This window comes from Hemitrygon akajei, chromosome 23, assembly GCF_048418815.1.
Source record: "Hemitrygon akajei chromosome 23, sHemAka1.3, whole genome shotgun sequence".
NCBI classification, from domain to species: domain Eukaryota; kingdom Metazoa; phylum Chordata; class Chondrichthyes; order Myliobatiformes; family Dasyatidae; genus Hemitrygon; species Hemitrygon akajei.
In genome coordinates this window covers 34112890-34140104 of record NC_133146.1, presented here as the reverse complement: position 1 = coordinate 34140104, position 27215 = coordinate 34112890, and the positions used below count along the sequence as shown (strand labels likewise).

The 27215-nt window shown below is 42.1% G+C and overlaps 1 protein-coding gene across 2 annotated transcripts in view; it reads right to left on the bottom strand.

Moving 5' to 3' along the window:
• The window catches only part of fas (Fas cell surface death receptor), a 52247-nt gene that overhangs the window by 11835 nt on the left and 13197 nt on the right, over positions 1 to 27215 (bottom strand). For both annotated transcript variants that reach the window (XM_073027383.1, XM_073027381.1), the window contains 5 exons: positions 21507 to 21638; positions 12008 to 12119; positions 9222 to 9292; positions 3053 to 3145; positions 345 to 376 (listed from right to left, as the gene is read on the bottom strand). In XM_073027383.1, coding sequence (XP_072883484.1) covers positions 345 to 376; positions 3053 to 3145; positions 9222 to 9292; positions 12008 to 12119; positions 21507 to 21638 — 440 coding nt within the window. The remainder of the gene's footprint in view (positions 1 to 344; positions 377 to 3052; positions 3146 to 9221; positions 9293 to 12007; positions 12120 to 21506; positions 21639 to 27215) is intronic.

The window sequence follows — 27215 nt, the reverse complement described above, 5'->3', positions numbered from 1 at the left end:
TCTAAAAGCTATAATTACTAAGCTTTCCGCACGAAATATTTACAAGGCTACATTATTCTGTAACAAATGGAGTGCACCAGGCCATCCAGCATCAGAGGAAGTCTCGATCATAATAATAATTGTCAAAGAAACTATGTCCATAGCACACGTTTAAATTGCTGAAGCTTCTTCCTTCCGGATTTTTAAATTTTACAAATCACTTAATTTTTGGAATATTGTAGCATTGAAAAGTTTCACAAAGTGAATTAGAAATTCAGAATCCAACTTATGTACAATAGGGATTTTTCCAGTTAAATATTACATTACTTAAAATTTTCCACAATTTCTTTGGAGGTAATATTTACCTTCATATCAAAACTCTGTTTCTTTTTGTTACCTGTAATCAAATAAATGGAAACATATTTTAGTTACGGATCCACAAATATTTCAATTGATGCTCAAATTTATAAAACTCCATTTACTGCTAGTTGAGTATTTCTCAAGACACTGGCAGGAATACACTCTGTTTACCCGTTAACATTACATAACTTCTTGCATTTCAGAGTAAGCAGCAGTGGAAGGAACATTACAACAGGCAACTAAACTGAACAATACTGCAGTCATTTTTGCAATTGTATCACAGGCCTGTCAGGTTTCAAATACAACTCAATGGCTGACCACAGTTCCTGCAGGCAGAACAATCTTTTATATATTAAGATATTAACAAGGCAAACAAACAAAACTACTTTTAGTTATTCTTACAGTGCTGGTAGAGTAGCAACTAAAATGGTCTATCTTGTCACAGTACATTTATGTGCAATTTCAATCAATACAAAACCTCTTATTATATATGTAAGAGTGCTGTATTTGACTTATTGAATGTCAAAAATATTGTCATTTCTATACCTTTCACAACATCAACTTATCAAAATTTACTTGGCTTCAATGAAGAACTTTTGAAGTATTGCCTTTAAGATAACAAATCGCATCTATGCAGACTAGAGGGCTATGCAGTAGGGAAATTCTAGGCAGTTTCTAGAGTAGGTTACATGTGGCACAACATTGTGGGCTGTAGGGCCTGTAATGTGCTGTAGATTTCTATGTTTTAAATTCTATCTTGCACAATATATTGACTCACTTATTCTGAGTTAATGACCAGACGATGTGTAGATGACACTGGCTGAATAATAAATACAGAACACTGAGGAAAATGCTACACTTTTTCTCAAATCAAGTTGTGGGATCTTTCATGTGGTCTCATAGGGTTTATACATGCTCCTGAAACAAGGTTTTCTGTACCAACCTGAATGCTACTTCCCACTTTGAATCACCATCAGCCAGGGATCCCCGCAAGTATGCAAGAGATACAGCACTTCTGCAAGGAAGCTTAGAGAATATCAAATCTTTTCCACTCTCTACACGATAATCTTGTATTGTGGCAGAGCTCACAAAAGTATTTGGGGAATCTAGTGCCGGGTATGTGAATGATGTACTGCCCAAAGGAGCCAACTGAATGTAATTAGTGCTTTGGTAGCAGGGGTGTTGGTTTAAGAAAGGATTCTGTGGTTGGGTTGCTTATCGTGCTAGTAGAGTTACGGGATTTTGCAGAGAGCATTGGTATCATCATACCAGCGTCAGAAACGTAAAAGAGAACAATGATCACTACTGGCCGGTACACCACAAATATGTCTAGTTACAGACCTAGATTCTCAGATGCCAAAGGCGGCACAGCCATGTTGGAAGTAGCGCTGAATTCCATCAAAATTGTCTGCCTTTGACGAGAGACACCGCTCAAGGCAAGGTTTGTTATTTGCAGGAGTTGTACAGCCTGTGGATTTTTATTGCCAGTACAGTGTTGCACAGCAGGACTTGTAGAAGATCTTTTTCATGAACATTGAGGGTACAGCCTATTTTCTCTTATACATCCGCAAAGATAGAACATTAAAGCACAGTACAGGCCCTTCGGCCCACAACATTGTGCCGACCTTTTAACCTACTCTAAAATCAATGTAACCCTTCTCTTCTAAGTAACCCCCCATTTTTCTATCATTCATGTGACTATCTAAGAGTTTCGTAAACACCTCTAATCTATCTAGAAGGTTGTTCCGCACACTCACCACTCAAAAAAAATGTAACTCTGACATCTCCTGTCCTTTCCTCCAATCACTTTAAAATTATGCCTCCTCATATTAACCATTTCTGCCCTGGGAAAACAGCTCTGACGATCTACAGTATGTCTCTTATCATTTTGTGCACCTCTGTCAAGATACTTCTCATCCTTCTTCACTCCAGTGAGAAAAGCCCTAGATTGCTCAAGACGTGCTCTCTAATCCAGGCAGCATTCGGGCATATCTCCTCTAAACCCTCTCTAAAGTTTCCACCTCCTTCCTATAATGAACAAGCCTACAGTAACTTGGAGCACAGCCTCAGTACCTGTTCAAACACAAGTGCCACCTGCATTCCAAAGCTCATTGGCTAAAGTTTAAGATCTTATTGCTGGAATGCAGATGATGCAGGTTGAACAACAGAAACACAGCGAGTAGCACCGAACACCATGAGGTTCTGATCTCACCGAAACCTCTGACCCCATCAATCAGGAGAGACCGGGAAGCACCTTTCTCAAACTTAGCTGCCCACAAAATTTGATCTGCCTCTTACATTTGTTTCGTGATGGCTTGTAAGCCATGATCCTAAACAAAGGCACAAAAAAGAGCAGCTCTCAGTGTGGACTGGTGATTCCATGACTTCTCCTAATCTTTTCAATCACAATACTGGCCCTTAGAGATCACCACCATCTGTCACACTCTAACCTGGAAATCAAGCATTTCTGATTGTTCTCTAATGTTTGCCTTTAATCCAATTTCTTGTTCCTGACCCCTTAAACCTTTAAGATATAATGTTGCTAACCAGTCACACACCTTTTAAATTCCATGTAAACAACATCTAATATGCACCCTTCACCAAACTTTGTCCAACTTTGCTTAATGTTCGGTATTTAAACCAATATTATGCAGGATAGGTCAGATTGTTATTCCTTACAAAGGCAGAACAGCCTGGATGTGCTTGGACTTACATGGGAGGCCTTTCATTTTCCAGTATAGTAGAAATAAAATCGCTGCTATTGGTATTAGTACCAAAGCAATAAGCCCTGGGTGGCTTCCTTTTCCTACAAGCAAAAGAAAATAATATATAACATCCATTATAATTACAGTCACCATCCTGATGATCTCGAATCAGAATCAGCTTTATTGTCACCAGCATGTGTGGTGAAATTTTGTTAACTTAGCAGCAGTTCAATGCAATGCACAATATAGAAAAAAATAATAAATAAGTAAATCAATTACAGCATATATGTCAAACTCAAGGCCCGCGGGGCAAATCCGGCCCGCGGTGGAATTATCTTTGGCCCGCGAGATAATATCTAATTACTATTAAAACTGGCCCCAGTAATCGAAGCGTCTATGGCGTATGATTATGGCTAATGCTGAGTTTATTCAGGTACCAGGTTTTCAGGGTTTTTAGTGTTTATTCGGCAGTCTTGCTCGGCAGCCTTCTTCATAAGAAACGGAATTTGTAAAGTGAAACACTTTATAGTTATAGCAGAGACTGAGACACATGAGAGCAGGCTGAAAAAACGGAGGCAACGAAAGCTGCGTTCGCACGCGTCCGACTGATCCGGCCCTCATGAAGCTGCATTTTGCTCAATCCGGCCCGTGACCTAAAATGAGTTTGACACCCCTGAATTACAGTATACATATATTGAATAGATTAAAAATCATGCCAAAAACAGAAATAATATATACTAAAAGAGCGAGGTAGTGTTCAAGGGTTCAATGTCCATTTAGGAATCAGATGGCAGAGGGGAAAAAGCTGTTCCTGAATCACTGAGTTTGTGGCTTCAGGCTTCCTACCTGATGGCAACAGTGAGAAAAGTTCATGCCCTGGGGTGCTGGAGGTCCTTAATTATGTACGCTACCTTTCTGAGGCACTGCTCCTTGAAAACATCTTGGGTACTTTGTAGGCTAGTACCCAAGATGGAGCTGACTAAATTTACAGCCCTCTGCAGCTTCTTTCGGTTCTGTGCAGTAGCCCCCCCATACCAGACAGTGATTAAGCCTGTCAGAATGCTACCTCAGTACAACTATGGAAGTTTTTGAGTGTATTTGTTGACATACCAAATCTCTTCAATGAAGTATAGTCACTGTGTTGCCTTCTTTATAACTGCATCAATATGTTGGGACCAGGTTAGGTCCTCAGAGATCTTCACACCAGGAACATGAAACTGCTCACTCTCTCCACTTCTGATCCCTCTATGAGGATTGGTATGTGTTCCTTTGTCTGAAGTCCACAATCAGCTCTTTCATCTTACTGACATTGAGTACGAGGTTATTGCTGTGGCACCACTCCATTAGTTGGCATATCTCATTCCTGTATGCTTTCTTGTCACCATCTGAGATTCTACCAACAATGGTTGTATCATCAGCAAATTTATAGATGGTACTTGAGCTATGCTTAGCCATACAGTCATGGATATAGAGAGAATAGAGCAGTGGGTTCAGCACACACTCCTGACGTGCACCAGTGTTGATTGTCAGCGAGGAGGAGGTATTATCACCAATCCACACAGATTGTGGTCTTCCATTTAGGTGATGGAGGATCCAGTTGCCGAGGGAGGTACAGTGGCCCGAGTTCTATAACTTCTCAATCAGGATTGTGGGAATGATTGTGTTAAATGCTGAGTTACGGTCGATGAACAGCATCCTGACATGGGTGTTTGTGTTGTCCAAGTGGTCTAAAGCCCTGTGAAGAGCCATTGAGATTGCATTTGCCATTGACCTATTGTGGTCATAGGCAAATTGCAATGGGTCCAGGTCCTTGCTGAGGTAGGAGTTCAATCTAGTCATGACAAACCTCTCAAAGCATTTCATCACTGTCAATAGTGCTACCAGGCGATAGTCATTGAGGCAGCTCACATTATTCTTCAGAGGCACTGGTATAATTGTTGCCTTTTTGAAGCAAGTGGGAACTTCCACCTGTAGCAGTGAGAGGTTGAAAACGTCCTTGAATACCCCCGCTAGTTAGCTGACACAGGTTTTCAGAGCCTTACCAGTACTCCATCGGGACCTTCCACCTCTTTAAAGACAGCCTAACATCAGCCTCTGAGACAGAGATCACAGGGTCATCAGGTGTAGCAAAGATCTTCACAGTTGTAGTTATATTCTCCCTTTCAATACAGCCATCAAAGAGTAATGTCAGGCCGAGACCCTTCATCAGTCCTGAACCATCTCACCTGAAATGTCGGCTGTACTCTTTTCCATAATGCTGGCTGGCTTGCTGAGTTCCTCCAGCAATTTGTGTGTGTTGCTTGGATTTCCAGCATCTACAGATTTTCTCTTGTCTGCAATTGGCCCAAATCACGTTCGTTGATTCAGATTACCCATATCTGCAATTTTTAATTTTCTTATAGTTATCATTTTCTATACAAAATTTGTGACTGCCACAAATTTCATTTGGTACAATGCAGCAAACATATAGCTGCGTGAAGTTGTTGAATCAGCATTCTGGCCAAAGAGAGGCTGAACCTCACAGACTAGAAATGGCAGAGCAAAAGACAACGCATTCCATCTGATCAGACTCATACAGTTTTGATGCCTATTAATGGAGAATGTGTGGAGCAGGTTAAGACCTACAAGTATCTGGGAGTACAGTTAGACGAGAAGCTAGACTGGACTGCCAACACAGATGCCTTGTGCAGGAAGGCACAGAGTCGACTGTACTTCCTTAGAAGGTTGGCGTCATTCAATGTCTGTAGTGAGATGCTGAAGATGTTCTATAGGTCAGTTGTGGAGAGCGCCCTCTTCTTTGTGGTGGCGTGTTGGGGAGGCAGCATTAAGAAGAGGGACGCCTCACGTCTTAATAAGCTGGTAAGGAAGGCGGGCTCTGTCGTGGGCAAAGTACTGGAGAGTATAACATCGGTAGCAGAGCGAAGGGCGCTGAGTAGGCTACGGTCAATTATGGAAAACCCTGAACATCCTCTACATAGCACCATCCAGAGACAGAGAAGCAGTTTCAGTGACAGGTTACTATCGATGCAATGCTCCTCAGACAGGATGAAGAGATCAATACTCCCCAATGCCATTCGGCTTTACAATTCAACCGCCAGGAGTAAGATATGTTAAAGTGCCGGGATTAGGACTCAATGTATTTAAGTAAACTACTTAAGAACTTTTTAAAAGCTATTATTAATGCTTTTTGAGAGAGTGATTTTAGATGCATATCATATTTTTACTGAGTTAAGTATTGTATGTAATTAGTTTTGCTACAATAAGTGTATGGGACATTGGAAAAAATGTTGAATTTCCCAATGGGGATGAATAAAGTATCTATCTATCTATCATCAATACCCTCCCAGTTTGGTCTGATCTCCTAAGCAAAGGGGAAGAAGCAGAGCAATTAGGATATTAAAAAAACATATCAACAAACAGTTATTGGACACTTGTTTGGGTGACAATATTAACATGGTTAAAATGAAAGGGATCTCAGATTCCGGAGTTTATCTGTAGTGACAGCCAATCTCACTCTTCACACAAACGGGGACTGCATCGAACCTTCAACTCCAAAGTTTGGGAGGAGAAGCAAAAAAAACTGGAAAGGGAGTCCAGTTCTGATCAGTAACCACTGATCACTAGAGGAGGTGCATGGACAGGGATTTGGAATGAAACAGACAATGGAACCAGTTAGGCAATTTAATATCCTGGCGACAGCCACTGTCTGAGCCCATGTGATTGACAGAGTAAATCAAGCAAGAAGAGAATCAAGAATAAAGTAACAGGGAAAATGTCAGTCAGGAAACTCTTCAAATACATTGATCAAGAAATCGTCTTTCTTAGAAGAGAGGAGAAAACAGCATATTAAAAAAAATATATGACTGTTTGGCAATTATTTTAAATCTATATTTGCCCTCATGAAAAATGTTTGCGAAGAAAGCTATTATTGGAGCCTATCGCCACAATAGGTCAAAGGCAGACGCAATCTCAATGGCTCTCCACATGGCTTTAGACCACCTGGACAACACAAACACCGATGTCAGGATGTTGTTCATTGACTATAGCTCAGCATTTAATACCATCATTCCCACAATCCTGATTGAGAAGTTGCAGAACCTGGGCCTCTGTACCTCCCTCTGCAACTGGATCCTCAACTTCCTAACCGGAAAACCACAATCTGTGCAGACTGGTGATAACATATCCTCCTCACTGACAATCAACACTGGCGCACCTCAGGAGTGTGTGCTTAGCTCACTGCTCTGCTCTCTATATACACATGACTGTGTGGCTAGGCACAACTCAAATACCATCTATAAATTTGTTGATGATACACCCATTGTAGGTAGAATCTCGGGTGGTGACGAGAGGGCGTACAGGACCGAGATATGCCAACTACTGAAGTGGTGCTACAGCAACAACCTGGCACTCAATGTCAGTAAGATGAAAGAGCTGATTGTGGACTTCAGGAAGGGTAAGACAAAGGAACACATACCAATCCTCATAGAGGGATCAGAAGTAGAGAGAGTGAGCAACTTCAAGTCCCTGGATGTCAATATCTCTGAGTATCTAACCTGGTCCCAACATATCGATGCAGTTACAAAGAAGGCAAGACAGCAGCTATACTTTATTAGGAGTTTGAAGAGATTTGGCATATCAACAAATACACTGAAAAATTTCTACAGTTGTACCATGGAGAGCATTCTGACAGGCTGCATCACTGTCTGGTATGGAGGGGCTACTGCACAGGACAGAAAGAAGCTGTAGACGGTTGTAAATCTAGTCAGCTCCATCTTGGGGACTAGCATACAAAGTACCCAGGATATCTTCAGGGAGCGGTGTCTCAAAATGGCAACGTCCATTATTAAGGACCTCCAGCACCCAGGGCATGCCCTTTTCTCTCTGCTACCATCAGGTAGGAGGTACAGAAGCCTGAAGGCACACACTCAGCGATTCAGGAACAGCTTCTTCCCCTCTGTTATCCGATTCCTAGATGAATATTGAATCTTTGGACACTACTTCACTTTTTTAAAAAAATACAGTATTTCTGTTTTTGCACTATTTTTAAAATTTATTCAATATACATTATTGATTTACTTGTTTATTTTTTTTCTTTGCTAGATGTATTACATTGAACTGCTGCTAAGTTAACAAATTTCACGTCACATGCCGGTGTTACATACCCGTGTCACGTGACAGTGGTGTTGAAGCTATATTGGACTTAAGGTAGTGGTCTTGTGATGGTGGAGTGACGTCATTTTCCCGCCAGTAGAGGTCATGTGACAGGTTCTTTTTACAGGGTATAAAAGGAAGACCCCTCCCTGTGAGGAGAGGCAGTTCGTGGCTGGATTTGCCATTTTGACTTCATGCCACTGCGTGGTCCAATATTATGACGCAGTTTGGTTGAAAGATGGAGTTTTATTTAATGCCTAAAGTTTAAAAGGTCATTGCCGGCAGTTTCTTTATAATATTGCCAGTTAAAAATCAGTGGAGAGTGAAGATCGGAGTTCGGGAGCTAAAAGATCGAGGAAAGTCGATTTCGACGGTGAAACAGGTTCGACCTTGTTTGATCCTCATTCGGAAGGAATTCGTTGGCTGTGCTCGTGTTAACCCCTGCAAATAGCAGAAAGGATTGGGAACAGTTTTGTAAAGGAAAGGTCAGTGCCTTTAAGCCGTTTCATTTCCATCTTCATAAATTCTTTGTGGGAAAAGTATAGTTCGACTGGGAACCACAACGACACGACATGAAAGAGAATTTAAACTGTCTAAAAAGTCTCTCCTTTAATGGACTGTAAGCATTTTGAACTTTTGCAGTACTACTTTGAAGAACTGTTTTTGCAACATTGCTTTAAGAACTGTTTAAGCTGCCGCACAGCAGCTGACTTCCGGTTACGTTAGTTGTTTGCTTACTTTTGGGGGTTTGTTTTCAGTGTTTAATAAACGTTTTGTTTGTTATAAAAACCCCTGCCTCACTCATATATTTATTGTTGCTGAATCCGTAACACCGGTGATAATAAACCTGATTCTGATTATAATATTTTAGCAGCATATTAACCAGCATGTTTAACCATTGCTTAATTCTCTCTGCAGAAAATTATCCTATAGTAGTACCACCTGAGTAATTTGTCAACCTGTTTGCAGTAGCCTTGAGTGGTATATTTAGCACTACAGATAATGGAGAGAAAAAGAGAAACATACCTTTTGCTTTGCAGACTGTGTCATTGGTTTTTGTACAATTCTGTACAACCACTTCAGTTGTAGTGTTGCATCTTGGGAGAGAAATAAAGTGCTTAGGGAAATAACTGGTTTTAGTAAACAAAAATTAAATCTTCAGTCAGTTACTTCTGATAGAAGAGCTGTGCCTAAAGAATGGACGGCTTTTATTTTTCTTTAACAATGCTACACGACTCACTAACAACTCTGCATGTTTAAGATTGAGTACTTACACCACGATTTCAGACAACCACAGAGCAGAAGCAAATCAACAGGCACAAGCTGACACCACTAAACACTACTGTTGCATTCATAATTTTCCAATTGTGGGCAGCCAGCTGATGACAGCAAACTCTACAATACTTTGAAGCCCCCTTGGTCAGAGGTAACCAAAGCAATATCCCACCTTCTTGACTCCACAGGACCCCCAACTCAGGGATATGCCTTTCCACCACTCTTTAAACCCCCGAGCAGAAAACTGGAAATTTTGCACCAAGCTTTGTTAAAATACAACAAAAACAGAAAATGCAGTAAATACTCAGCACGCCATGTGGCATCTGTGGAAAGAGAAAAAACTTTCATAATTCAGGTCAGAGATGAAGAGACATAGGGGTAGAATGAGGCTATTCAGCCCATTGAGTCTGCCTCACTATTCCATCATGACTGATTTATTATCCCTTTCAACCCTGTTATCCTGCCTTCTCCCCATAACCTTTCAAGAGCCTAGCCACCTCCACTTTAAATATACCCAATGACTTGGCCTCCATGACCATCCATGGCAATAAGTTCCCACAGACAGCTGTGGAAGCCAAGTCATTGGGTATACAGTATCTGAAGTGGAGGCTCATAGACTCTTGATTCTGTTGAAGGATCTCTTTCTATCCACAAAATAATGCACAACCTGCTGAATATTTCTAACATTTTGTTTTTATTTAATTTTTCCTTCATCTGCAGTTAGCTCTGGATTGCATTTGTTAAACTACAGCTAGTCTCAACCTGCACCTAACACTCCCAGGTAAAGCAACTTGAAGCCATCCAAGCTCGATGGAAAATGAAGCTATATTTTCAGGTTTATGCACTGCCAGCGAAATGCAATCGGACATCTTGCCAAAGAGTAAGGGATTGGGCTATAGCTTCATTAAATGGAATGAGAATGCAGAATCGTTTTCCATTGCATTTAAATTACATTCAAAAAGCAAACTAATCAAAATGATCGTCTGTATCCAATAATGGGAAAAGAGTATGAATGGGATACTAATGTTGTTGAGTAGACACTTAGCAAAGGTCATAAACTATCAAATTGGAAAGAAAGAATGACTGTTAAAATACTCTCTCTTACAGGGTAGTGAACTTTTCAATTTCTCCAATGCTCAGAATTGTGGAGGGCAAATGACTAGGTATATATTAAAGGTGGAGATAGACACACATTTGAAAGATTAAGGAAAAACTTTCGGGTTAAGGTGCCGCTGAAGCACAGTAATGACTTGCTGGCACCAAAAACAACTGTTAATTATTTTAATAATCACGCCTTTTTCTCAAAAATGATCAACAGCCTGTAACTTCCCTTTCAGAACTGAGCTTTCGAACCGGCTGTACAACCTGGTATTCTTGCGGTGTGCACGGAAGTCTCGAAGGCACAGGACAGTTACAGCGTGACGTATGTGAGGCAAATCGACGCAGCAGGACTCCGGCTTGCGAGCGAGGTATGAGCCAATGTTTGGCTGCTGGAGCAAACTTGGAGGCAATTCAAAATGAGGCAGAGTCGAGGTGGCGGGGTGCGAGCCCGTGAGCGAGAAACTTTAAGCAAAACTTTTACTGATTTATGCCGCAGGCCAAATCAGAAAGGTCGGGTACAGGCCAAATCAAGGTAAAGGGTCCTGGGCCTGACTGCGTATCAAAGCAGCAGGGCCCAGGCCCAAGAGTGAGGAACGACCCACTGATTGGCTGATTTAAGTGCCAGGCCAGATTGAAAAGGTCAGAGGTGAAGGATGGGCCAGTGCTCTGTTCACTGCTCAGCTAGGCTTACAGGTCTCTGTGCTGAACTGAGGTTGTTGGCCTGCAACTAACAGGTCCCTGGATTGGCTGCAGTGATGACAGGCCTCGTGGCTGTGGACTCATTTTTATGAATTTCGGGCCTGAGTACTACTAGTTTACTTTTATTGTTCGCATGATTTGGATTCTTTTCTGTACTTTGGGTGTTTGACTGCCTTTTTTTTAGTGAATTCTATTGGGTTTCTTTGTTTTGTGGCTGCCTATAGGGAGACAAATCCAAAGGTTGTGTATAGTATACACACTTCGAACTTTGAATTGCAGGTTTTGGGGGAGATGGCACAGAACAGGAGTGAAGTGTGCATAAATCAGTCATGACCATATTGAATGGTGAGGCAGGCTTAGATAAGCCAAAGCCTATTTTTGTGTGTTCTTGTGCTCTTGTTAGCCAATGTTCAAGCATTTAGTCATGATTCAGCAGGGTGTCTGACAACACCAGACAGGTAATAAAGGCAGGCATGAATGCTCAAGAAACCTTGGATTAATAGTTCATTTGAAAGATTCCGTCACCAACAGCGCATCATTCTTCCCCCCCCCCCCCCCACCCACCCCTCCCAATTCTGAATCATCAGTCCATATTCTCTTCAACTTCATCCTGCTTCAGCCCTGGAAAAATACTTAATTTTGCAATCTTTTGACTCAAGAGGTAAGGTGCGATCGTGAAGCCAAGCAAGGCATGGTAGCTAAATATACAAATCATTGTCTTGATGCATTTCACTTACTGTTTGCAAGGAAAACACATGACACATTTTTCAGGAGTCTTACAGAAGTGGTTGCTCATGCAATGACACTTTGTGTTGCTGGTTTTCGTACAATTGGTTTCTACTTCTTGACCTGTGAAGGTAAAAGAGATCATAGTCTTGAAATAGTCAAAGAGCATGGATAGATGCAGAAAAGATATGACTAATTCTCTACATGACTACCTTGCACAAGAAAGTTGGATTAAATATTGGAGGATGACAGAAAATATCATTGACCACATGGCTTCTGATTAGGGTAGTTCTTTGCAGGGATAAAGATAACTTTTTAAAGCAATACAGCAAAAAAAGAAAATAAATTAAGTGAAATCCTAAGAAAACTGGGAAATGGAAGAAACCCTTTGCAAGTTAGGCAGTATTTGCAGCAATAGAAAATGAGTTAACATTTCAAGTTGAAGATTCTTTATAGGTGATACAAGATGCTAACTCTGTTTTCCTTTTCACAGAGGTTGAGTATTTGCAGCATTTTCTGGTTTATTTTTAAAAATCCACAATCATATCACATTTTTAACATTAAGCTCAATCAAAGGCAATTCAAAAAAGATGACTAAACCAGAAACTTAGAAAAGTAATGGTATGTTCCCTGCTGACGGGAGAAGCAGGGGGATTTGACGGCCCTGAAAACAGGGTGCAGAAAGGTAGGTGGCGAAATAGGACTGACGTAGATGCTTTGAGAGCCAGGATAAATTTGATCAGTTATAAGAAACTATGGTGAAATAAAAATTATAAGGAAAGATTCGGACTTGTTATTCAGCATGAATATTTAACATTTTCACAAGCAACTCTCTACACCTACAGTATAATTAAAATTTACTAATATCAAATCTGCTGTTGTCAAACTCTAAATATTGCTGGATTTTTTTTAAAAAAGATCTTCCTCCACTTGGCTTTCTGATCATAACAAGGTCTTGAATTATATGCATTAACTGCAGATTTCAGTAAGGAATTTTGAATTTGGTTAAACTGACACGTCTTTACATTCCCTGTTGACTCTGGGCCCAGAACCCTAAAAAACGCTCCCACAATGCATCAGCTTTCTGTCACTGCAAGTTCAGTACTCAGCCAGGTACAGATAATAATTAACTGGCTTGAGTGTTTGTTGACATCTTTACCTCTCAGATCAGCAGTGTGAGGTACCCACCTGCTTCAAGTAGGATTCAATTCTACCAGTGTCCAAGAAGACAGGGGCAACCTGCCTCAATGACTATTGTCCAGTAGCACTTGCATCCACTGTGATCAAGTGCTTTAAGAGATTGGTCACAAAACCTATCAACCCCTGGCTGCAGTGATTTGGATCCACTCCAATTTGCCTAACATCACAAAAGGTCAACAGCAGGTACCCTTCTATTGGCTCTTCAGCTTCGGAATAACTAGACAGTGAAAGTGCATATATCAAGATGCTCTTTATTAGCTACAGCTCAGCATCTAATACTATCATTCCCTTGAAACTAATGAATAAGCTCCAAGACCTAGGCATCGACAATTCCTTGTGCAACTGGGTTCTTGATTTTCTCAGTGGTAGACCTCAGTCAGTTTAGCAACACCTCCTTCACAATCACCAGCACAAGTGCACCACAAGACAGTGTGCTTACCCCCTGCTCTACTTGTGACTGTGAGGCTAAGCACAGCTCCAATACCACATTGGTGACACCGATACTGGTCAGATCTAATGTGGTGACGAATGGCCACGTGGGAGGGGGACTGAAAATCTGGTTGAAAGTTGCACAACAACAACCTCTCACTCAACATCATCAAAACCAAAGAGCTGATTGTTGACTACAGGAGGAAGGAACTAGAAATCCATGAGCCAGTCTTTATCCATGGACTGGAAGTAGAAAAGATCAGTAACTCTAAATTCCCTGGTGTCATCAGTTCAGAGGTCCTGCTCTGGAACCAACAAATAAGTGCCATTATAAAGAAGTCATGGCAACACCTGTACTCTCTTAGAAGTTTGTGCATGTCACCTAAAATCATGACAAACTTAATGGATGGAACTTCACGATGCAACTTGGCGGCTGCATCATGGCCTGGTATGAAAACAGCAATTCCTAAAGTCTACATAAAGCAGTGGATACAGCTCAGTCTGTTACAGAAACAGCCCTCCCCACCACTGAGCACGTCTACCCAGAGCACTGACACAGGAAAGCAGTATCCATTAAAAAGGACCCCCACCAGCCAAGCCATGCTCTCTTCTCACACTGCCATCAAGAAGGAGGTACAGGAGCCTTAGGTCCCACACCACCAGATTCAGGAACAGTTGGTACCCTTTATTATTCATCATGCTCCTGAACCAACGTGAATAACTTCACTCAACATTGAGCTAACTCCACAACCTACCAGCTCACTTTCAAGGACTCTGTGACTCATGATCTCAGTACTATTCATTTATTTTTGCATTTGCACAGTCTGTCTTCTTTTGCACTTTGATTGCCAGTCACTGTGTAATTTTTCATTGATTCTGTGATATTCCTTTGTTCTACTGTGAACACCTGCAAGAAAGTGAATCTCAGGATAGTATATAGTGACGTATACATAAGGTTACTTTGAACTTTGAAGTTCCATTGCCAAAATCTTAGAGTAAGTTGGTGGCCAAGTGAGTTTCTGAACTAGTCTAAAACTATAACCACATTAGCTCTTTGAAAGAATTATCTGATAATTTTCCACCAAACTCTAAAATCTAATTCAATTGATGCAAGTTACAGTAATAGCTAATCCAGTGCTGGTAAAAACACATGCTTTGTCACATCTTTCAGTTTCAATATTAATGGTCATCTTATGCCACTGACGAATCTTTTCTTTTATAAAAAAAATCAAAGATGCCCTGCAAAGTGAAACTGAATTCCATAAATATCTCACACTTACAATTACAGTGGCTTGCAAAAGTTTGGGCACCCCGGTCAAAATTTCTGTTACTGTGAATAGTTAAGTGAGTAGAAGATGAACTGATCTCCAAAAGTCATAAAGTTAAAGATGAAACACTCTTTTCAACATTTTAAGCAAGATTCATGTATTATTTTTGTTTTGTACAATTTCAGAGTGAAAAAAAGGAAAGGAGCACCATGCAAAAGTTTGGGCACCCCAAGAGATTTGAGCTCTCAGATAACTTTTACCAAGGTCTCAGACCTTAATTAGCTTGTTAGGGCTATGGCTTGTTCACAGTCATCGTTAGAAAAGGCCACATGATGCAAATTTCAAAGCTTTATAAATACCCTGACTCCTCAAACCTCATCCCAACAATCAGCAGCCATGGGCTCCTCTAAGCAGCTGCCTAGCACTCTGAAAATTAAAATAGATGATGCCCACAAAGCAAGAGAAGGCTATAGGAAGATAGCAAAGCGTTTTCAGGTAGCCGTTTCCTCAGTTCGTAATGTAATTAAGAGATGGCAGTTAACAGGAACAGTGGAGGTCAAGTTGAGGTCTGGAAGACGAAGAAAACTTTTCGAGAGAACTGCTCGTAGGATTGCTAGAAAGACAAATCAAAACCCCCGTTTGACTGCAAAAGACCTTCAAGAAGGTTTAGCAGACTCTGGAATGGTGGTGCACTGTTCTACTGTGCAGCGACACCTGCACAAATATGACCTTCATGGAAGAGTCATCAGAAGAAAACCTTTCCTGCATCCTCACCACAAAATTCAGCATCAGAAGTTTGCAAAGGAACATCTAAACAAGCCTGATGCATTTTGGAAACAAGTCCTGTGGGCTGGTGAAGTTAAAATAGAACATTTTGGCCGCAATGAGCAAAGGTATGTTTGGAGAAAAAAGGATGCAGAATTTCATGAAAAGAACACCTCTTCAACTGTTAAGCACGAGGGTGGATCGATCATTCTTTGGGCTTGCGCTGCAGCCAGTGGCACGGGGAACATTTCACTGGTAGAGGGAAGAATGAATTCAATTAAATACCAGCAAACTCTCGAAGCAAACATCACACCATCTGTAAAAAAAGCTGAAGATGAAAAGAGGATGGCTTCTACAACAGGATAATGATCCTAAACACACCTCAAAATCCACAATGGACTACCTCAACCATGGTTTTGTCATGGGTCTCACAGTCCCCCAACCTAAACATCATCAAAAATCTGTGGACAGACCTCAAAAGAGCAGTGCATGCAAGACGGCCCAAGAGTCTCACAGAACTAGAAGCCTTTTGCAAGGAAGAATGGGCGAAAATCCCCCAAACAAGAATTGAACGACTCTTAGCTGGCTACAGAAAGCGTTTACAAGCTGTGACACTTGCCAAAGGGGGTGTTACTAAGTACTGACCATGCAGGGTGCCCAAACTTTTCCTACTGGCCCTTTTCCTTTTTTGTTATTTTGAAACTGTTAAAGATAGAAATAAAAAAGGAATCTTCCTTAAAATAATAAAGAAATGGGTCATCTTTAACTTTATGTCTTTTGGAAATCAGGTCATCTTTTACTCGCTTATCTATTCACAGTAACAGATATTTTGACCAGGGGTGCCCAAACTTTTGCATGCCACTGTACATTCCTTTTAATGTAAATGGGATGCAACTGTATTCTTTGTGTGAGTGATAACATCAGTCATTAAAAGCAGATCACTGAATCACCAGCAATTAGTGATGGATTGGAATCTCTTAAAACAGCCTCACCAAATTAAAATAACGCAGCGATACACACACACGCAGACACACAGGAATGAGTGCTAAATTACAAACATAAATACTCACCAAAAATTTTACAAAACCCTTATATAATGTTCTGTTGCTGCTCCTGGTTCCACAGATTTAGTAATGATAAAGCAATACAAATCAGACGAGCACCATTCACTGTTTTCCCACACAAGGAACAAATATCTCCAAATTACCACATCTCATAGTGCATCTTCAAACTTGTACACATTTGTTCAGCTACAGAGCCCCCTCTGGGTGGGAATATCTGTACAGTTGTACAAAGGTACAGAAGCTGTCAGCTCTCACGCTCCATGCAACAGCCATCTCTACTTTGGACTGCATGCATTTACCCAGAAATCTACCACTGCACCATTTACACTGCATAGACTTGTGTCTGGTTCCCATCTCGAAACCAGCTGCACATCTTACACACCAAAGCAAGCACACACGCACATCTGCACAATCTCCTCACATCTCTACCTCATGCAGGTATGCAGGCCTGGCCCAGCTTTGCCATTTGCATGCTCTGTCTTCCTGCTACAATCAAGTGGTGCTTCTGGTACGGGCTGTACGTGGTGTCACTGGGCCCTGGGGTTTCGGATAGAGGAAACAAGAGAATCTGCTCCCACTGTAGGAGATCTAGCAAAGAGAGGATACAGATCACATAATTACAGAAGAAGTTTAAAAGAGGAAAGGAAAATTGTTAGGATCTCTGATGTGGTGGAAGCAAAGGCAGCAGTAATAGTCAAAAGAGGTGTGGACAGAAACCTGAAGAGAAACCTTAGCTATGTAAGTGCTTGTTGGTTTTAATTATAACAGAGTATGTCCTGAATATACAGCAAGTGCAATCTTTACCCAATTAAGTACCTAACAAGTAAAATGTAGGCACAAGAGATTCTGCAGATGCTGGAAACCTTGAACAAAATGCTGGGAAGTTTCCAGCATCTGCAGAATCCCTTGTGTCTACACGTTACTTGTTAGGTACTTTACACAGAAACATAGAAAACCTACAGCAAATACAGGCCCTTCGGCCTGCAAAGTTGTGCCGAACATGTCCCTACCTTAGAAATTACTAGGCTTACCTATAGCCCTCTATTTTACCAAGCTCCGTGTACCTAACTAAAAGTCTCTTAAAAGACCCTATCGTATCCGGCTCCACCACCATTGCTAGCAGCTCACTCCATGCCCTCAGCACTCGCTGACTAAAAAACTTACCCCTGACATCTCCTCTGTACCTACTCCCCAGCACCTTAAACCTGTGTCCTCTTGTGGCAACCGTTTCAGCCTGGGAAAAAGCCTCTGACTATCCACACGATCAATGCCTCTCATCATCTTATACACCTCTATCAGGTCACCTCTCATCCTCCTTCACTCCAAGGAGAAAAGGCCGAGTTCACTCAACCTATTCTCATAAGGCATGTTCCCCAATCCAGGCAACATCCTTGTAAATCTCTTCTGCACCCTTTCTATGGCTTCCACATCCTTCCTGTAGTGAGGCGACCAGGACTGAGCACAGTACTCCAAGTGGGGCCTGACCAGGGTCCTATGTAGCTGCAACATTACCTCTCGACTCCTAAATTCAATTCCACGATTAATGAAGGCCAATACACCATACGCCTTCTTAACCACAGTGTCAACCTGCGCAGCTGTTTTGAGCATCCTATGGACTCAGACCACAAGATCCCTCTGATCCTCCACACTGCCAAGAGTCTTACCATTAATTCTATATTCTGCCATCGTATTTGACCTACCAAAATGAACCACTTCACGCTTATCTGGGTTGAACTCCATCTGCCACTTCTCAGCCCAGTTTTGCATCCTATCAATGCCCTGCTGTAACCACCGACAACCCTCCACACTATCCACAACACCTCTAACTTTTGTGTCATCAGCAAAATTACTAACCCATCCCTCCACTTCCTCATCCAGATCATTTATAAAAATCATGAAGAGTAAGGGTCACAGAACAGATCCCTGAGGTACTCCACTGGTGACCAACCTCCATGCAGAATATGACCCGTCTACAACCATTCTTTGCCTTCTGTGGGCAAGCCAATTCTGGATCCACAAAGCAACGTCCCCTTGGATCTCATGCCTTCTTACTTTCTCAATAAGCCTTGCATGGGGTATCTTATCAAATGCCTTGCTGAAATCCACATACACCACATCTACTGCTCTTACTTCATCAATGTGTGTAGTCACATCCTCAAAAAATTCAATCAGGCTCATAAGGCACGACCTGCCCTTTACAAAGCCATGCTGACTACTCCTAATCATATTATACCTCTCCAAATGTTTATAAATCCTGCCTCTCAGGATCTTCTCCACCAACTTACCAACCACTGAGGTAAGACTCACTGGTCTATAATTTCCTGGGCCATCTCTACTCCCCTTCTTGAATAAAGGAACAACATCCACAACCCTCCAATCCTCGGGAACCTCTTCCGTCCCCATTGATGATGCAAAACTCATTGCCAGAGGCTCAGCAATCTCCTCCCTCACCTTCCACTGTATCCTGCAGTACACTTCATCCGGCGACTTATCCAACTTGATGCTTTCTAAAAGCTCCAGCACATCCTCTTTCTTAATATCTACATGCTCAAACTTTTCAGTCTGCTGCAAGTCATCACTAGAATCACTAAGATCCTTTTTCATAGTGAATACTGAAGTATTCATTAAGTACCTCTGCTACTTCCTCCGGTTTCATACACACTTTCCCACAGTCACATTTGTCAGGTCCTATTCTTTCACGTCTTATCCTCTTGCTCTTCACATACTTGTGGAATGCCTTGGGGTTTTCCTTAATTCTACCCGCCAAGGCTTTCTCATGGCCCGTTCTGACTCTAATTTCCTTCTTAAGCTCCTTCCTAGTAGCCTTACAATCTTCTAGATCTTTAACATTACTTAGCTCTCTGAACCTTTTGTAAGCTTTTCTTTTCTTCTTGACTAGATTTATTACAGCTTTTGTACACTACGGTTCTTATACACTACCATAACTACCCTGTTTCATTGGAACGTACCTATACAGAGCTCTACACAAATATCTCCTGAATATTTGCCACATTTCTTCCGTACTTTTCCCTGAGAACATCTGTTTCCAATTTAAGCTTCCAATTTCCTGCCTGATAGCCTCATAGTTCGCCTTACTCCAATTAAACGCTTTTCTAACTTGTCTGTTCCTATCTCTCTCCAATGCTATTGTAAAGGAGATAGAATTATGATTACTATCTCCAAAATGCTTCTCCCACTGAGAGATCTGACACCTGACCGGGTTAATTTCCCAATACCAAATCAAGTACAGCCTCTCCTCTTGTAGGCTTATCTACACACTGTGTCAAGAAACCTTCCTGAACACACCTAACAAACTCCACCCCATCTAAACCCCTCGCTCTAGGAAGATGCCAATCGATATTTGGGAAATTAAAATCTCCCATCACGACATCTGTGTTTCCAGGATCTGTTTCCCTATCTGCTCCTCGATATCCCTGTTACTATTAGGCAGCCTATAAAAAAACACCCAGTAAAGTTATTGACCCCTTCCTATTCCTAACCTCCTCCCACAGAGATTCCGTAGACAATCCCTCCATGGTGTCCACCTTTTCTGCAGTCGTGACACTATCTCTGATCAACAGTACCATGCCCCCAACTCTTTTGCCTCCCTCCCTGTCTCTTCTGAAACATCTAAAACCCAGCACTTGAAGTAACCATTCCTGTCCCTGAGCCATCCAAGTCTCTGTAATGGCCACTACATCATATCTCCAAGTTCTGATCCACGCTCTAAGCTCACCCGCTTTGTTCACAACACTCCTTGCATTAAAATAGACACATCTCAAGCCTTCGATCTGAGCGCGTCCCTTCTCTATCACCTGCCTATTCTCCCTCTTGCACTGTCTACAAGCTTTCTCTATTTCTCTGGGGAACCTCCTCTTCCCCAGTCTCTTCAGTTCAGTTCCCACCCCCCAACAATTCTAGATTAAATTCTCCCCAGCAAACCTCCCCGCCAGGATATTGGTCCCCCTGGGATTCAAGTGCAACCCGTCCTTTTTGTACAGGTTACACCTGCCCCAAAAGAGGTCCCAATGATCCAGAAATCTGAATCCCTGCCCCCACTCCAATACCTCAGCCACGCATTTATCCTCCACCTCATCCTATTCCTATTCTCACTGTCGCGTGGCACAGGCAGTAATCCCGACACTATTACCTTTATGATCCTGCTTCTCAACTTCTTTCCTAACTCCCTGTAGTTGGCTTTCAGAACCTCCTCCCTTTTCCTGCCTATGTCGTTGGTACCAATATGTACCACAACCTCTGGCTGTTCTCCCTCCCAACACAGGATATCTTGGACGTGATCCAAAACATCCTAGACCCTGGCACCTGGGAAGCAAAGTACCATCTGAGCTTCTTTCCTGCGTCCACAGAATCGCCTGTCTGACCCCCTAACTATAGAGTCCCCCATCACTGCTGCCATCCTCTTCCTTTCCCTAACCTTCTGAGCCACTGGAAAAAGATTGCACTTACTCTATATTCCATTATTTTGTGTGTGCCAGATCTGCTGAGTTATTCCTGTGTGCGTGTGCGTGTGTAAAATGTAAGAAGCGTTGAGATTGGCATAAGACTCTGGAAAGGGAACAGCCCAGTTTTATCAACCACTGGGTACCTAGGGCAGGATAATGAATGCTGCAGCCACATCCCAAGAATTGAAGACCCTTTTAAAGAGTGGGCACTGGCCAAAAGGGCTCAGGAACCTATGGTGGAGTAGGATTCTCCCGATTCTATTTTACTGTCATTCTGTTCAGAAGCGATCTGATTGGACACTTTTGCTCAAGTTTACTCACCATTTTCTTTCTGGCACTGCTTACATCGGAGACAGGAATCCAAGGAGTTTTTAGTATCTGTATATCCCTGATCTCCACATGGAACACATTGAGTGTCAGAAGTATTGCTGCAGTGTTCCCGCCAATGAGTTCCTAAATTGCAAATAAAAGAAATGCATGGATAGTCAGAAATACCAAAACAAAACTCCAATTGTCTTACAAATAACTAGGTGCAGAATAAGATGTTTGAAACACTACATTTACAAATTCTGAACCTTCACGAATAATGGAATCTTTCTTAAAATGTTCTAATTTAATAAGAACATAGGAATAATCACAATAGAAGCAGTGGTATATCAATCAATCTCTTGGACCTGCTCCACCAAACACCATAGTCATGGTTGATCCATGCATCAGACTCAACTGTTTTGGTATTACCCTTCAATCTTCTGTGGTCCAGAAATCTGCCTCACCCTGCAATAGATTTCATAACTCAGCTTCAACATATCTCTGCGTTGAAGAATTTCTAAGATCTGCGACTCTCTGAGTGAAGAAATTCCTCCTCAATCCAGCCTACATGGTCGACATCTTATCATTATACTATGTCCACAGGTTTTAGTACCCCCATCAGGTTAAACTTCTTCACGACATCTACAGTGTCAAGTTCCTTACGATCCAATATGCATTCTGTCCCATTCTTCAAGACTCCATAAAGGCCCATTTGGTTCAATCTTTCTTCATAAGACAAATCCATCTCATTCTAGTAAACCTTCACTGCAGGGCTTCTAAGGCAAGTATGTCTTTCTCCAAATAACAAATTCAAAGCAGCAAGTAGAATCTCAATGCAGTTTCAGCAAAGCTTAGTGTGGTTATCAAACACAACACAGTACAGGTCCTTTAGTCGATGATGTGGTGCCGACTTTTTAACCTACTCGAAGATCAAACTAACCCTTCCCTCCTGAATAACCCTCCGTTTTTCTATCATCCATGTGCCTGAGATTCTTAGATGCCCCTACTTTATCTGCTTCTACCACCATCCCTGGCAGCTTGTTCCATGTACCCACCATTCCTTATGGTGTAAAGAACTTACCTCTCATATCCTCCCCCCCTCTATATTTTTCTCTAGTCACCTTAAAATGTTTCCTTATATTAGTCGTTTCTGCCCTGGCAGTCCACTCCATCTATGCCTCTTTTCATCTTGTATACCACTATCAAACAAGACCTCCTCTGACTAACAATCCAGCCTGCTTAAGCATTAAAGAATTTGCATTTTTAATTACATGCTGCAATTCTCGTACGAGAACATCAACATTTAACAGTTTAAAGCCATTTAAATGACACTGCTGATCTATTCTATCTGCTACCCCGTTACAAATGTCGCCCAGCCTCAAATCCAGTTGTGGGCTGGTTTCACTTCCAGGCTCAAATTTTCCAGTAGCCCCTAGCTTCCCCTCCCCTTCTTTCCATAAACTTCAGCTCACTGGAAACGCAAGGTTTTATACCTCATCCCACACTAATTCTCATTCATCAAACATGCCTGACCTCAGAAATTTAGCATAGGTCTGTCTCTCAAAATCAAAATAGAAAACTGGTGGACTTTTATAGGAGAGGAAAACTTTTAATTGGGGAAGAGCAGATTGTGAGGCTATAAGGCTAGAACTTACGGGTGTGAATTAGGATGATGTTTTTGTAGGGAAATGTACTATGGACATGTGGTTGATGTTTAGGGATCTCTTGCAGGATGTTAGGGTTAAATTTGTCCCGGTGAGGAAGATAAAGAATGGTAGGGTGAGGGAACCATAGGTGTCAAGTGAGGTGGAGAATCTAGTCAGATGGAAGAAGCCAGCATACATGAGGTTTAGGAAGCAAGGATCAGATGGGTCTATTGAGGAATATAGGGTAGCAAGAAAGGAGCTTAAGAAGGGGCTAAGGAGAGCAAAAAGGGGGCATGAGAAGGCCTTGGCAAGTAAGGTAAAGGAAAACCCCAAGGCATTCTTCAATTATGTGAACAACAAAAGTTTGACAGGAGTGAAGATAGGACTGATTAGAAATAAAGGTGGGAAGATGTGCCTGGAGGCTGTGGAAGTGAGCAAGGTCCTCAATGAATACTTCTCTTCGGTATTCACCAAAGAGAGGGAACTTGATGACGGTGAGGACAATATGAGTGAGGTTGACATTCTGGAGCATGTTGATATTAAGGGAGAAGAGGTGCTGGAGTTGTTAAAATACATTAGGAAGGATAAGTCCCCGGGGCCTGACGGAATATTCCCCAGGCTGCTCCACGAGGCAACGGAAGAGATAGGATCTTTATATCTTTGTTGTCCACGGGAATGGTACCAGAGGATTGGAGTGAGGTGAATGTTGTCCCCTTGTTCAAAAAGGGTAGTAGGGATAGTCCAGGTAATTATAGACCAGTGAGCCTTATGTCTGTGGTGGGAAAGCTGTTGGAAAAGATTCTTAGAGATAGGATCTATGGGCATTTAGAGAATCATGGTCTGATCAGGGACAGTCCATTGTGAAGGGCAGATCATGTCTAACAAGCCTGATAGAGTTCTTTGAGGAGGTGACCAGGCATATAGATGAGGGTAGTGCAGTGGATGTGATCTACATGGAGTTTAGTAAGGCATTTGACAAGATACTACATGGTAGGCTTATTCAGAAAGTCAGAAGGCATGGGATCCAGGGAAGTTTGGCCAGGTGGATTCAGAATTGGCCTGCCTGCAGAAAGCAGAGGGTTGTGGTGGAGGGAGTACATTCGGATTGGAGGGTTGTGACTAGTGGTGTCTCACAAGGATCGGTTCTGGGACTTCTAATTCTCGTGATTTTTATTAACAACCTGGATGTGGGAGCAGAAGGGTGGGTTGGCAAGTTTGCAGACGACACAAAGGTTGGTGGTGTTGTGGATTGTGTTGAGGATTTTCGAAGATTGCAGAGAGACATTGATAAGATGCAGAAGTGGGCTAAGAAGTGGCAGATGGAGTTCAAGCCAGAGAAGTGTGAGGCGGTACACTTTGGAAGGACAAACTCCAAGGCAGAGTACAAAGTAAATGGCAGGATACTTGGTAGTGTGGAGGAGCAGAGGGATCTGGGGGTACATGTCCACAGATCCCTGAAAGTTGCCTCACAGGTAGATAGGGTAGTTAAGAAAGCTTATGGAGTGTTAGCTTTCGTAAGTCGAGGGACAGAGTTTAAGAGTCGCGGGATAATGATGCAGCTCTATAAAACTCTGGTTAGGCCACACTTGGAGTACTGTGTCCAATTCTGGTTGCCTCACTATAGGAAGGATGTGGAAGCATTGGAAAGAGTACAGAGGATATTTACCAGGATGCTGCCTGGTTTAGAGAGTATGCACTATGATCAGAGATTAAGGGAGCTAGGGCTTTACTCTCTGGGGAGGAGGATGAGAGGGGATATGATAGAGGTATACAAGATATTAAGAGGAATAAATAGAGTGGACAGCCAGCACCTCTTCCCCAGGGCACCACTGCTCAATACAAGGGGACATGGCTTTAAGGTAAGGGGAGGGAAGTTCAAGGTGGATATTAGAGGAAGGTTTTTCACTCAGAGAGTGGTTGGTGCGTGGAATGCACTGCCTGAGTCAGTGGTGGAGGCAGATACACTAGTGAAATTTAAGAGACCACTAGACAGGTATATGGAGGAATTTAAGGTGGAGAGTTATATAGGAGGCAGGGTTTAAGGGTCGGCGCAACATTGTGGGCCGAAGGGCCTGTACTGTGCTGTATTGTTCTATGGTGACAGATCAGAAGGAACAAGGTGTGTCCTCATACATAAATCACTAAAAGTCATCCCCTGGTTCCCCATCTCCCTTCTTTATTCCGAGTCCTCTACTATCAGATTACTTCTTCACCCCTTTATCTCTACCACCTAACCTCTTCAAGCTTCTCATATTTTTACCCACCCAGATCCATCTATTACTTGCCAGCTCCTCCTCCTCCCCTCCCCTCCCCCCCAGCCATTTATTCTGCAATCTGCTCTTCCTTTCCGGTCCTAACAAAGAGTTTCGGCCAGAAATGCTGACTGTTCATTTCCCTCTGTAGAAGCATCCTGGCTTCCTGAAGTCCTCTGGTGTTTTGTGTGTGTTGCACTAAACATTCACAGAGCATATTAGGGATATTGCCTGGATTGGGGAGCATGCCTTATGAGAATAGGTTGAGTGAACTCGGCCTTTTCTCCTTGGAGCGACTGAGGATGAGAGGTGGCCTCTTTGAGGTGTATCAGATGATGCGAGACATTGATCATGTGGATAGTCAGAGGGTTTTTTTCCGGGGCTGAAATGGCTAGCACAAGAGGGCATAGTTTTAAGGTGTTCGAAAATAGGTAGAGGGGAGATGTCGGAGTAATTCCCCCCCCCCTTTTTTTTATACACAGAGAGTGGTGAGTGTGTGGAATGGGCTGCCGGTGGTGGAGGCGGAAACAATAGGGTCTTTTAAGAGACTCCTGGATGGGTACATGGAGCTTAGAAAAATAGAGGGCTATGGGTAAGCCTAGTTAGTTCTACGGTAAGGACATGTTCGGCACAACTTTGTGGGCCGAAGGGCCTGTATTGTGCTGTAGGTTTTCTATGTTTCTAAGTGCATGGTCTAAAACCAATTAGGACCATATCTGCTGTATTTTGTATAAATCTATTCTAAGGTGCATTTGCAATATAGGCAGCAAAGGTTTGGCAGATTGACTGGACGGATCACACCCATGTCATATAAATAGAGATCATGCAGATTAGGTCTGTACTTTCTTGAGTTTAGAATACAAGTGGCTCTCTTTGAAAGGTATAAAATTATTACATGGATTGACAAGGTAAACATAGGGTTAATATGTCCCTGTCTAGAACCAGTGGTCAAAGTTCAAAGTCAATTGATTATCAAAGTACATATACTGTATGTCACCATATATCATTTTCTTTCAGGAACACAGTAAATCCAATAAACACAATAGAATCTGAGAGACTGCACACAACAGGACAAAAACAACAAGCTGCAAAAGACGACAAACTGTTCAAATACCAAAGAAAAATAATTAATTAATTAATTGATTGATTAATTGATTAATTAATTAATAGATAAATAAATAAAGATAAATAAATAAATAAACAAACAAACAAACAATAAATATCAAGAACATGAAATGAAAAGTTCTCGATTGTGAGTCCATAGGTTATGGGAACAGTTCAGTGATAGGGCAAGTGAAGTTGAGTGAAGTTATCCCCAAAGGCTCCAGGGGGCTAATAACTGTTCCTGACCCTGGTGGTGAGAATCCTGAGGCTCCTGTATCTCCTTTCTGATGGCAGAAGCAAGAAAGGATCATGGCCTGGGTGGTGTGGTTCTTTGATGATGGATGCTGCTTTCCTATAACAGCATTCCTTGTCCTTGTAGATGTGAGTATAGGTATAGAATGAGGTGGAGGATAAATGCGTGGCTGAGGGATTGGAGCAGGGGACAGCTCTTTTGGGGCAGGTGTAACCTGTACATAAAAAAAGGGCTGCACTTGAATCCGAAAGGAACCAATATCCTGGAGGGGAGGTTTACTACAGCTATTAGGGTGAGTTTCAACTAGAATTGCTGGGGGGTGGGGGGGGGACCAAAATGAAGAGACGGAGGAAGAGGCGGTTGGCTCACAAATAGAGAAAGCTTGGAGACAGTGCAAGAGGGAGGATAGGCAGGTGATAGAGAAGGGACGCGCTCAGACTGAAGGTTTGAGATGTATCTACTTTAA